Here is a 13,708-nt window from a genome sequence, read left to right as displayed (position 1 = left end):
CTGTTTCTTATCTTTTGGTCTAGTAATTTGGTCTGATAAGACATGAAGGGAAACTGAACATGGCGCCAGAACAGTGATAAACTCAAACTGTACATTTCTAATTAACAAAAAAGCTTTTTTGAAAACTGACTTCTTTATCAAAATTAGAATTTGAGGAAAAAAAAATTCTGTCGCAGCAATTTGATTTCTAAAAACCACATTTTCATACAATAATTATACACGTGAGACATATGAACTCAAAGAAATTAATTTTTATGCACAAAACAGGGAAAATTTGTACTTTTTTTATAAGAGAAAACTCAAAAAAGAAGCATTTTTGTCCATTTTTTCGAAATTTCGGTTTCCAAAGAACTTGTTCAAATAAAGTCACCCGAAAACACAAAATTTGGGCTACTTTGAAAGCAAAAGTTTCATTTTTTATATATTCAATAACTTTAATTGTTCCTAACGCGTATTTTTTGTTACTTTGAGAACAAAAACTTGTAACTATCTTGAAATTTTGAAAAAATATGTAGTTTCAACAACTCATTTTTCCGAGAATCATCTTGAAAAATTTCATTTTCAGTTAAATTCTCAAAACTCTCACTTTAAACACTTCCTTTCCTTCCCTAAATTCTTCATTATGTCTGTTTTTTTCAGAAAATGAACACAGACTCTCACTGCTCATATATCGCCGAGTTAATTAATTTCATGATTGATAAATCTGGGGAAAATCAACGTGTAAGTGTATCCACGTTGATGAACCAATTTGAGAAGAAACGTGGCTCTTTTAATGAAAGTCGGGAGCTTGTGGAACACAGGTTTTAATCAATTAAATAATTGGAAGACAATAAGTAACATTTCAGAATTTCGGAAGCTGTGAAATCTTTGCTCAAACGCTGTCCGGACATAATAAGAAGAGCTATTTGGATGACTGGTTACAACACTGAAACGGGGAAGTTTGAGTACAGGTAATTTGATTTATATTAATCCAGAAAAAAAAGAATCAACTGTTATCCACTCGGTTTTGAAACTAGTCATTATGAAAGGGAAATTTTAGAACAGGGCATCTAAAAATCCGACGTTTGGATAGTCAAACATCGATCCACAGTACGTTGATGAAAGTTTTACAGCTCTTCTGCTCGAGCTCTCGGAGAAGGAACGTCCAGGTCACAAGAGATCCCAAGTCGTCCGGGCCAAGCACCTCCTACCCAATCAAAAAGCAAACTAGAAGCAATAAACACTTCAAATCCTGTCAAAAGCCAACAAAATGGATCCTGCTCGAACGGAGTCGGACCATCAACCTCAGCCGCAGTTCCAGAAGTCCCACAATCTTCTGGAGCGCCGAAACTTGGATCAAGATTGCCCAGACGACCAGTCAGGGAAGACACGTAAGGGTTTTCTGTATTTAAAAATTTTAAAGATTTCTCTATTGAAAAAAACAAGTAATACAACTGTAATATTCATCGTCGTGTTCTCTGTAGAAACTTTGCTACGATACTGATACAGGAAAACGTACAGTATTGCTCATATTAAGTTTTGCTTTTTTCAGTTGAAAATGCCCCACTTTGAGAATGTGTCATAGTAAAACTAACTGCCCCATTTTTTGTAGTTGGCAACTTTTTTGTATGGACACCTCCTAGACAGTTACATATCGCCAAAGTAGTTTTCCCCTCAAATCGTCCAATTTCGGTGCAAAATAGTGCGATTTTTGAGGTTTTATCTAAAAATGACCATAACTCTCTAGGGAGTGTCCGTTCAAGAAAGTTGTCAACTACAAAAATGGAGCTTTATTTTTGATCTGTACGATTCATTAAAAACCTACTTGAGGGGACAATCCGAATTACCATGACACATTCCAAAAGTTGGACATTTTCAACTGAAAAATACCAAAACTTAATATACTTTTGAGCGGTACTGTATTATCCCGACGCGAATGCGGGAGGAATATTATCTGCTTTCCTGTGATAAAGAGAAAATCGAGATTATGAGAGAGAGACGCAGAGTGTGCAATTTAAAGGCGCTCACAATTATGAGCGAGGGTCTCACCGCGAACAGGGCGGCGAACAGAGAAATTTGAATCATTCTATGTGTGTTTCTAATGATTTGTCCCTCGTTACTTTTTGACTTTGAAGAGCTTTTCAATTTTTTTAGTACAACAATTCTTACTTGTCTTCCTCGACTCGCCAAAATGTTATCAAGGACTAAACAATTTGATTCAAAAATTGAACAGAAAAAGAAGAGACAAAATTTTTTAGTGTTTTCAGTGACGCTAGGACCACAGCTACCGTAAATAGGACACCGAACGTCATGATCTCACCGATAAGAACAGGGACAGCTCCGGTTCCAGCATCAATGAGCAGTCCAAGTCCTTCCGATAACCGACAAAATGGAAATTCTCTGAATGGTCTACCAGATGTTTCAGTCGCTTCACAGTCTTCTGAATCACCGATAATCAGATCAGGATTGCCCGTCGAAGCAGTCAGGTAAAATTTTTCAAATTTTGAAATGTTGAAAGCTGGTTGAAGTCCAAAAGTAACCCATGGGCGTGAAAAATTTTGAACCAAAAATATGACATTTTTGTTTTCAGTACCGCTAAGAAACCTGCTGGAAGTTCGACCCGGCTTCGAGGACGGAACAGCGAGTTCCAGCTACTGTAAATGGGTCACCACTCATCCCGACTTTCCCAAATCCGACAGGAAGAAACGAAACAGCTCCGGGAGCAGCAGAACCTGCAGTGAATAAGAAACGGGGACTCAATTTGGAAGCGTCCAGTCCGCAAAAGGAAAAAATGATGTAAAAACCAGGCTAAACATTTTTATTTTTGATTCCAAAATTTGAAAAATGATACCAAACCTGAAAAACAAAAACAAAAGATACTTTTCAGTCGCGCTTGGCGCCCATCTGGATATCAACTACCTCCAGCTGCCGTATATGGGACACCAAATCTAGCAAGAATAAATCGGACACTTCCAGTCAGTTGCCAACCAAACGGGAGTTCGCAGAATGGAGAAGGTGCATCAGGTACTTCGTCAAAATCTTCAGAGCCAACTACCAGCTCATCAAGCCATGCTTCAACTTCAAAGTCGAATGGAGTCAATGAAGCTCCTAGAAGCGTCGAACCAGTAGTATATAATTTTGGTAATTACCAACAGCAATGGGACGGAATAGAGTAAGGATTTTTTGTTTCTTTAGAATCAGAGGGACCCAACAAAACGTTTTCTTGTTTTCAGAAAGCAAAAACCTTCTGTATCTCGTCAAGAAGCAATGAAATCATCTCCGATTCTCTCGAATGAAGAATCTAGAACTGTCTCAGAGGACTCTCCACTTGTAGTAGATTCTGGTGATATTGCTGCGGCTCAGAATTCAGCAAGCTCATTCAACCCCGAGCCAGAACCGGAGCAAGATCTACCAAGGTTGTTGCTATTACAAACTGACAAGTAAGTTTTATAAGTGTATTTAGCAGGACCCTGAAAAATACTAATTTTCATTCTTTCAGTATCGAAACTAACTCTGCTGATAGTTCTGACTCACCTATGGACCAGGCTGATGATGCTAGAGGATCAGAAATTCGGAATATCCCAATCTCGTCCAGGAAACGACAAAATGCAGATTCCTCGCCTGCATTCATTGTCCCAAACCTGCCTCCCAAGAAATCGAACCCATTGAAACGACCAGCTGATGAGGAGAGGTAAGATTACTTCAAATTTTAGAAACAACCGTATTTTTTGTGTTTTCAGTGGAGACCGAAACTCATCATTGCCTTCGAGAGGTGCTGGGAAGCGAAAGGTGATCAAACCACGCGAATTCACACCTTACGAAGACAGGTAAGAATACAGAATTACGTCTCAAAAGACCACCATTCTTTTTCAGAAAAGGAAAATACGAGACAGGAGAGAGAAGTATGGAGGGTATGCTTGATAAGTTGAGAGAGCCGAGTGTTTTGATTTCCCGTGCATCATCACCGGATTCACAAGCACCTGTGCAACCGGTCTCTGGACCACCACCGGCAAAAAGGGGTAGAGGAAGACCACCGGGAAAAAAACAAAGGCAAGTGTTGAGAATCATCAGAATTGCTGAAAGTTTTTTATAATCTTCAGACCCCCAATCGTTACTGCTCCAATACCTCCTGCACCACAAGAGGAACAAAGAGAGTGAGTATTCCTTCATAAAAAAGTGGAAACTCAAAATGTTTCATTTTCAGACCATCCGAAGATAGCTGCATGCCATCTTCCAGATCCGTGACTCTATCAACTGCTGAAGATCTATTTCCTCACAACTTCACAATGTCTCGTGTCGTCGTTGCAGCTACGGATGGAGCACTTGGAAAAACTCCCGCAGATAAGAGGCGCGGAAGACAACCAAAAAGTGCTCAAGTTGACGTTTCACCGCGGTATCCAGTTTTGGCGGACGATCCACGGTAAGGTTCCCACAACTTTTCTGAAAATTTAGTTCTCAATGCTTCAGAAACCGTTCTTCCACCTTGACAACGGAGTCAATTGCATCTCATCAAGTTGCAAACCCGATTCTCCCGAATGAAGAATCTGGACCCTCTCCACTTTTAATAGATTCTGATGATATTTATCCGTCTCTGAATCCAGCGCACTCCTCCAACCCAGAGCCAGTACCGGAACCAGACCTACCAAGGTTGTCTCCATCAGAAAATGACAAATAAGATTAACAAGATTCAGAAAAATACCAACCTTCATTCTTTCAGTAACTCAACTGGAATTTCTGACTCATCTGACAAACAGGAGCAACCAGCAGGTGATGAGCAGGAATCAGAAACTCAGAGTATCCCAGGACCATCCAGCCCACCAACATTCGCTGTCCCAACAGTACCTCCCAACAAGTCGAATCCATTGAAACAACCAGCTGAAAAAGACAGGTCAGATTTCTTCAAAATTTCAGGAATAACCGTCATTTTTACGTTTTCAGCAAAGACACAAACTCTACAAAACTTACAGAGCCAAGTGCTTTGACATCACATGGATTGGAACCGGTCCTTGGACCACCACCAGGAAAAAAGGGTACCGTAAGACCTCCACCGATAATCATAGCCCATCCAACCTCTCCAGAGCCACAAGAGGAACATAGCGAGTGAGTTTTACTTCAAAAAAAGTGTTAACCCAAAATTTTCACTTCCAGATCATCCGAAGATATCAGCATGCCACTTTCCAGTTCTGTGGCTCCAGCAACCGCTAGGAATCGAGCACTTGAAAAAGCTCGAGCTGCGAAAGTAGCTAAAAAAGAAAAAATAGGAAATAAGAAGCTCGGAAGAAAACCGAAAGTCGATCCAGCTCCTCCAGCAGAAGCAGCACCGGAGAATCCAACTTTGGTGAAAGATTTACTGTAAGGATCACACAATTTTTCTCGAAATTTAGTTCTCAATGCTTTAGAAACCGTCCTTCCACATCGACAGCAGAGTCCATTGTATCTCATCAAGGAGCAAACCCGATTCTCCCGATTGAAGAATCTAGACCCTGTCCACTTTTAATAGATTCTGATGATATTGCTCCGACTTTGAATCCAGGACACTCCTCCAACCAAGAGCCAGTACCGGAACCAGAGCTACCAAGAACGTCGTCACCAAGGTATTTTTACAAGTTTAATAGGAGCCTAAAAATATCTTTTCAGTGTCGAAACAAGCCCTGCTGGAAGTTCTGACTCAATTCTAGAACAGGAGGAATCTGCAATTGAAGTTCCGGGATCAGCAGCTCAAAACATCCCGAGCTCATCAAGAAAACGGAAAAATGAATACCCCTCTCCAACAGTAGCTTTACCAAAACTGCCAAAGCCGAGTACTTCGACATCTCATGGATTGTCACCGAATTCACAACTTCCTGCAGCTACGGATGGAGCACTTGGAAAAACTCCCGCAGATAAGAGACGCGGAAGACAATCAACAATTGCTCAAGTTGACGTTTCACCGCGAAATTCAGTTTTGGCGGACGATACACTGTAAGATTCCAAAACTTTTTCTCGAAATTTACTTTTCAATGTTTCAGGAACCGCCCTTCCACCTCGACAGCAGAATCAATTGTATCTCTTCAAGAAGCAAAAAAACCATCTCCGATTCTCCCAAATGAAAAATCTAGACCCTCTCCACTTTTAATAGATTCTGATGATATTGCTCCGACTTTGAATCCAGGACACTCCTCCAACCAAGAGCCAGTACCGGAACCAGAGCTACCAAGAACGTCGTCACCAAGGTATTTTTACAAGTTTAATAGGAGCCTAAAAATATCTTTTCAGTGTCGAAACAAGCCCTGCTGGAAGTTCTGACTCAATTCTAGAACAGGAGGAATCTGCAATTGAAGTTCCGGGATCAGCAGCTCAAAACATCCCGAGCTCATCAAGAAAACGGAAAAATGAATACCCCTCTCCAACAGTAGCTTTACCAAAACTGCCAAAGCCGAGTACTTCGACATCTCATGGATTGTCACCGAATTCACAACTTCCTGCAGCTACGGATGGAGCACTTGGAAAAACTCCCGCAGATAAGAGACGCGGAAGACAATCAACAATTGCTCAAGTTGACGTTTCACCGCGAAATTCAGTTTTGGCGGACGATACACTGTAAGATTCCAAAACTTTTTCTCGAAATTTACTTTTCAATGTTTCAGGAACCGCCCTTCCACCTCGACAGCAGAATCAATTGTATCTCTTCAAGAAGCAAAAAAACCATCTCCGATTCTCCCAAATGAAAAATCTAGACCCTCTCCACTTTTAATAGATTCTGATGATATTGCTCCGACTTTGAATCCAGGACACTCCTCCAACCAAGAGCCAGTACCGGAACCAGAGCTACCAAGAACGTCGTCACCAAGGTATTTTTTACAAGTTTAATTTGAGCCTAAAAATATTGTTTCAGTGTCGAAACAAGCCCTGCTGGAAGTTCTGACTCAATTCTAGAACAGGAGGAATCAGCTGTTGAAGTTCCGGGATCAGAAGCTCAGAAAATCCCAAGCTCGTCCAGAAAACGACAAAATGCAGATTCCTCGCCAGCATTCGTCGTCCCGAATCTGCTTCCCAAAAAATCGAACCCATTGAAACGACCAGCCGAGGGCTCATCAAGAAAGCGGAAAAATGAAAAAGACCCCTCTCCAATATTAGCTGTACTAAAACTGCCAGAGCCGAGTACTTCGACATCTCGTGTATTGTCATCGGATTCACAATTTCCTGTGGGACCGGCCGCTCCAATGTGTCCTGCGCCACAAGAAGAACCTAGAGAGTGAGTATTACTTCCAAACAAAATGAGAACTCAAAATGTTTCATTTTCAGACCATCCGAAGATAGCTGCATGCCATATTCCGTGACTCTGGCAACTGCTGACAATCTTTTTCCTCAGAACCTCACAATGTATGGGAACTTATCCCGTGTCGTCGTTGCAGCTACGGATGGAGCACTTGGAAAAACTCCCGCAGATAAGAGGCGCGGAAGACAACCAAAAATTGCTCAAGTTGACGATCCACTGTAAGATTCCAAAAAATTTTCTGAAAATTTAGTTCTCAATGTTTCAGAGACCGCCCATCCACGTCGTCGAGTCATGCAGAACCAATTGTTCGAATAGACAGTCATCGTGAAGAGCGAGATTTGGCATTGTCAGATATTTACAAAATTTTTGGAGAAGAAGAACAGGAGTCCGACAACAATGAGGTACGGTGTTGAGCTATTTTAAAAAAATTTAGATTTTCATGATAAATTTGTGAAAATTACTGAAAATCGTGAAAATTACTGAAGACACCTTCAGACAATCTTAGTGGTCTGAATCTTAGTTTTTGAGCCGTTCATTTTTTCTAAAAATTTGATATTGATACTTAAACAGCTACTGAATGTTTGGTTAAGCAATTTATCGAAAGATTACTTCATATCAAACATAGAATGCTCAGTTTCAAAAATGTTTAAAAAAAACAAACGGAAGAACCACTTAATTCATTAGACAGTCTACAAAAAAACAGTTAAATTATGTACATTTTCTAAATTAATCAACTTTCTATAATAATTAAACAATAATAATTTTGAAAATTGTATTAAAAATAATCTCAAAATTTTGCAGACACCAAAAATTGAAACTTCCAAAGCACCCAAAGCAGCCAAAACATCCAGAAGAACTTCAGCGCCCAAAGATGTTTCTGTAGATTTGGTGACATTCCTTCAGAAAATGACACAAATTGTCATCCAGCCGATCCCAGTTGAAGTGTTAGCAGGACTCTACTGGGTACAGACACCAAATGTTGAAGTAGAGGGGATTCAGAGAGAGTGAGTTTTTGATTTTAAAAAGTTTGAAAAGTCAACTTATGTTTAAATTTCAGTATCGAAAAAATCTTGAACTCTATGTTCAACTTGGACATAGATGCCAGCACCAAGGCGCTGATCCTCTACATGACCCAAGCCCCTGTTCCCAAAAGACTCTTCGCTCAAATTTGCAAAGAAGAAGCGATAACTCTCCAATTTGATCACGAGAGGAAAATCTTCCAATGCCAAACAAAATCGATTGCCCTCACGCGTAATGTAAATGTTGAATTAGAGGAGTGGGATCCGACAGAGATGGAAGAGATGATGACGTTCATGCTCACAGAAGCACAAGCAAATGGGCAACTCACGTTGAATGATATTTGTAAAATGTATCAACAGTCGGTAATGAATGAGCGGAAAAAGAGAGCGGCTGAGGATGTGAGAATCAAGTGAGTCCATTTTTTCTCTAATGCTCTAATACTAAAAAAACTACCGTTAAAATTACGTATACAGTGGCAAAATTTCTGTGAGACATTTGAAAAACGGTCCAGGCAAACTTGTCAACCGGACCAAAACGTAACTCGCTTAAAACTCAATATTATGAGCTGAAAATAAACCTGAATGTAGATCTCAACGTGATCTACAGTACCGCTCAAAAGTATATTAACTTTTTGTTTTTTGACCATAACTTATCTCAAATAGGTCCGGTTGAGCTGAAACTTTGGGAAAACATTTCATGTAGAGTTTTCGATATATTTACACAAAATCTGGGTAAAAAATCATCTTCCAAAAGTTTTTTGCACAATTTTCGAAAATCTCGAAAATGCGAAAAATGGCATATTTTCGTTTAAATGACCAGTGTATCAAAAACAGGTTGTAGAAACAGGGTTTATGATACTTTTCTGTTAGATACAGACTAGTTCTTCAATTTTTGAGTACTGGTCCGCGAACCTAGGCATGCTTTCTATGTACCCCATTCCGGCAAAGTTAGGTGGTTGAGACAATTGGAGTTGTGAGGTTCAAACTACTGTGAAATAGTTTTTTTTTGTACAAAACGGTGTAGGTTTGCGTTAAGCTATTTGAAAAACAATGAAGAACAATTTAATAATACCCCGATTCTGATTAAAGCCCTCAATCAGTTTTTGGAGACGTTCAAATGTCAAATAGGGGGCCTCTGCAATACAAATCTGACACGTTCCGGAGTCAAATTTCATACTTATCTGAAACCTTCAATACCAAAACTTTAAAGACTTATTATTTGAGTATTTGTCAATATTCTGAACCATATTCTGAACCGCTTATTTTGTTGGAACGTATGTATACACTAGAAAGTAACAACGCGGTATCCATGTTATAACTGAAGCTTTTGCCTACAGTATGAAAACATAAGGCAACGTAAGTTAATACATTTTTGATTGTTGGAAATCTATGAAAGTCTTTTTTTCATGTAAAAAACTAAAAAAAAATCAGCTAGACACTATTTCTCGAGAAAAAAAGGAATTATAAAATATTGAGTTTTTTGAAAAATTATGTACTAGATTGCAGAGAGTCGGACAGCTTCCAATTACGAATTTGTGCTTCAGAATATGGTTCAGAATATTGACAAATACTCAAATAATAAGTCTTTAAAGTTTTGGTATTGAAGGTTTCAGATAAGTATGAAATTTGACTCTGGAACGTGTCAGATTTGTATTGCAGAGGCCCCCTATTTGACATTTGAACGTCTCCAAAAACTAATTGAGGGCTTTAATCAGAATCGGGGTATTATTAAATTGTTCTTCATTGTTTTTCAAATAGCTTAACGCAAACCTACACCGTTTTGTACAAAAAAAAACTATTTCACAGTAGTTTGAACCTCACAACTCCAATTGTCTCAACCACCTAACTTTGCCGGAATGGGGTACATAGAAAGCATGCCTAGGTTTGCGGACCAGTACTCAAAAATTGAAGAACTAGTCTGTATCTAACAGAAAAGTATCATAAACCCTGTTTCTACAACCTGTTTTTGATACACTGGTCATTTAAACGAAAATATGCCATTTTTCGCATTTTCGAGATTTTCGAAAATTGTGCAAAAAACTTTTGGAAGATGATTTTTTACCCAGATTTTGTGTAAATATATTGAAAACTCTACAATAAATGTTTTCCCAAAGTTTCAGCTCAATCGGACCTATTTGAGATAAGTTATGATCAAAAAACAAAAAGTTAATATACTTTTGAGCGGTACTGTATGTGTCTGAAATAATACGACTAATTGCTAATGTCACGCGGGTCGGGGTAGAATGGATAAAGTGCCAAAATCGCTCACGAATGACCCAAAAAGGCATTTTACCCCGGCCCGCGTGACATTAACGACTAGTCATCCGTCCCGTATCATTTCAGAGACATACAGTACTGGCCATAAAGAATGTGACACTTGCAGTTTTTAGTTGAAAATGGTCAACTTTGAGAGTGTGGCACGGCCTCCCTGATAGTCTCACAATATTCATTGTTTATGGATTGTATAGATCAAAAATATAGCTTCATTTTTGTAGTTGACAGTTTCTTTGTGCAAACACATCCTAAGAAGTTACAGGCAGTCAATGTAAACAGCTCAAAAATCTCTCCCTTTTAGTACTGTAAAACGGCAACAATTGCGAGAAATTTTTTTGACGATTGATAACTTCTTAGGATGCTGCCGTACAAAAAAGTAGTCAACTAAAAAAATAAAGCTTTATCTGTGATCTATACAGTCCATAAATAATGAATATTGTAAGACTATCAGTGAGGCCGGCTCACACTCACAAAGTTTACAATTTTCAACTAAAAACTGCAAGTGTCGCATTCTTTACTGTAGATCTCGCTGACATTTTTGGTTCTTTTTTTCGGCTCGTAATGTAGAGTTTTGAGCGAGTTGCGCTCCTGTCTCGTTTTTCAACTGTGTTCTAGAAAACTTTTCGTGTTTCTAAAGATAATAAAAACTCTCAAAAACTTTGTTAGCCAGTGTTTGTTTTCAATTAGAATCATAAATCTCAGTTCAACCAAGTTACGTTACGGTCCGCATTTGGTCCGGTTGATCGAAAAGTAGGAGTCCAGGACATTTCGAAACCTGACGTTCCTAAACTATGACTGGGATTTCCTGTTCTATTTCACCTGAATGTTCCGTTTTTATTAGTTTTTTAGTGTCGAATTGTTTCGAATTTTGTATCGAAATGTCTAGAAAGACATGTCGGCATGTCGTTACAATACAGTTTTGGGTATGTCTTGAAACCACAAAAAAGTAAATTACTTTTCGATTATCTAAGCTTTCAAAAAAAGTCACAGTTTCAAAATGGCAGTAATAAAAGTTGGCGATTTTCTGTACCACTAGTCTTCCTTACTTTCAGAGTAATCTCCTGCGTCACATGCGCCACCCCCACCACGTACAACTTCATCAACATCGCTGCATCGTTGATAATCAATTTCAAAATCCCACTGATGGATGAAGTGAAAGAAGTGTAAGTAAATAAAAAAACTGCCTATGAAACTAAAAATTTATTTTTCAGCATATTGAGTGGAGGTGAATTCCAATTGGATGATAAAGGGTACCTGCGTTTCTATAAAATGGGCCAGTTTGTGGCAGGCCAGGTGAATGATGTAAGTGATCTTAGTGAATTTAACATAAAACTGTTTTAATATTTTAGATGATGACAAACCCTGTTATCAGAATGAATTTGGAGAACTTGAAAGGGTTGATGAAAGCGTTCCACGATGGAATGGTGGAAGCAAATCTGGAATTTTTGAAAGATTTGATGGAAGAAGTCAACGTGAGAATGGAGAAGTTGGTTGGTGCGGAGGTAAGAATTAAAAATAATAAATAAATGAAATAAGTACTGAAGTCAAAAATTACAGACCATAAAAATAATGGAAGTGAGACAATCCCTGTTCGATGCAGTGAGAATGGTCAGACGGGAGGCAACGGAAGAATCAACTGATGACAACTCAATTTGTGTTGCAAAAGTTCTTCGGATCCTTCTGGCTACCGCCAACGTACTGACGGGATCTTTGGCTAAGGAGGTTCAGGTGATGGTGCAGAAGGTGGTGAAGGACTATGAGGTACATCCTGAGGTGAGGAGTTGTTTAGTTAGAATACAACATGTTGGAACTTTTTTTTCAGAAAATTCCGCAAGAAAAGGTGCTAGTGGCTCTTCGGGCAGTTATGAATCTCCGAAATGAATAAGGATTTTTGTACAACATCATATATTTTATTAAGTTAGTTATAATTAAATAATTTATTCATTTTAATTGTCTTTTATCGCTCTGTTATGTGTATATCAAGCCAGGTCAAATCATCTCATATCGATCGTCATTCTTATATTGTACGGGTTTTTTTGCATTACGTGTATATATATATTTCTCTGTCTTTCACGATTCATAAAATCCCCAATTTTGAAACTCGATTGTTTTTTTTTCATATTTTCTATTTATTTTTCTTGTTTTTTTTCTAGGAAACAATTTGTTTTTGTTATGATGTTTGTTTGTTTGTTTTTTAATCTGCATTCATGTTTCATTTTATTATCATAGTCATTAATAAAAATGTATTTTAATTTATTGATCTCCTTCTATTTTCCATCTAGATAGGAATTTAAAAACATATTGGACGGGATAATTGATATAAATATTGGAATACAATCCAATGACTGTTGGAAATTTCAACTTGAAAGTTCTGTTTCAGCTGGTTGACATGAAGCCTAGTATTCAGTATTACCGATATAAAAAGAATTGAAATATAAATGCACATACTATACGACAGAAAAAGAAAAACCATAGTTTGGAAACAATGCAGTATGGACAATATTAATACTTCTCATTTGTAAGCAGTCTGAAACGGACTAAAAACATTTGGTTCGAATCCTTGATGGGTTCAGGTGTAACCTTTGAAAATTTGGGTTCTCAAATTTCCACAGAATATTTCTCTCAATTTTCAGTAATAAAGACAAGTTTCAGAAACATGCATCGAATTATATGCTTAAGTTGACGGCATTGAGAAAGATACTAATTGAAAGGCAGTTTTTACTCAAATAAGTGTTAAATTTGAAACATACTTGTATAATTGGTCACCACCGAGTTTATGTGTGTCCTCAGTCATTATCGGTTTACAAATTCTAATTTATTTGGAATTTCGCGGAATGGTGTCCTAGTTAAAAAGATGAAATGCCGTGTTTTTGAGCTTTGCAACTGAAAAAGAACTGTAAATTATGTTTTCTGCTCCGAGACTATTTCGAACAAATTATACTCTGATGTTAATACCATCCTAATGTTAATACCATCCATTCATCTATTTTTATTATTGCAAGCTCTGAAAACAGTAATTTTGAAAAAAACACTTCGCATTCAATTTTATTACATTTCTCAGGGGTTTATTGTTCAAGATTATTGGTTAAAACATATATAACTTTTCCGCTTCAACTGATACATTTTTCTCCACGGTAATGAGAACATTGCTGTATTGTTTCTTTGAATGTTACACCCA

General features: G+C 38.1%; 1 protein-coding gene across 1 annotated transcript; it reads left to right on the top strand.

The window, feature by feature from the left end:
* Window positions 1-642: 642 nt before the first annotated feature.
* On the top strand, window positions 643-12,415 carry GCK72_012480 (uncharacterized protein; the record flags this gene model as incomplete). Its single annotated transcript, XM_053729148.1, has 31 exons — window positions 643-800; window positions 846-950; window positions 1,113-1,370; window positions 2,247-2,465; window positions 2,570-2,635; window positions 2,867-3,151; window positions 3,213-3,419; window positions 3,479-3,670; window positions 3,720-3,806; window positions 3,853-4,035; window positions 4,080-4,133; window positions 4,184-4,399; window positions 4,447-4,626; window positions 4,697-4,867; window positions 4,918-5,079; window positions 5,128-5,331; window positions 5,379-5,573; window positions 5,617-5,940; window positions 5,988-6,191; window positions 6,235-6,558; window positions 6,606-6,809; window positions 6,854-7,213; window positions 7,264-7,455; window positions 7,503-7,638; window positions 8,039-8,241; window positions 8,295-8,666; window positions 11,583-11,693; window positions 11,742-11,832; window positions 11,880-12,032; window positions 12,088-12,303; window positions 12,353-12,415. The coding sequence occupies 31 exons, from the start codon at window positions 643-645 to the stop codon at window positions 12,413-12,415; spliced, it is 5,895 nt and encodes a 1,964-aa protein (XP_053583920.1).
* Window positions 12,416-13,708: the final 1,293 nt, after the last annotated feature.

Source organism: Caenorhabditis remanei, chromosome IV (assembly GCF_010183535.1).
Source record: "Caenorhabditis remanei strain PX506 chromosome IV, whole genome shotgun sequence".
NCBI lineage: Eukaryota > Metazoa > Nematoda > Chromadorea > Rhabditida > Rhabditidae > Caenorhabditis > Caenorhabditis remanei.
This window is presented reverse-complemented; position numbering and strand designations above follow the sequence as displayed.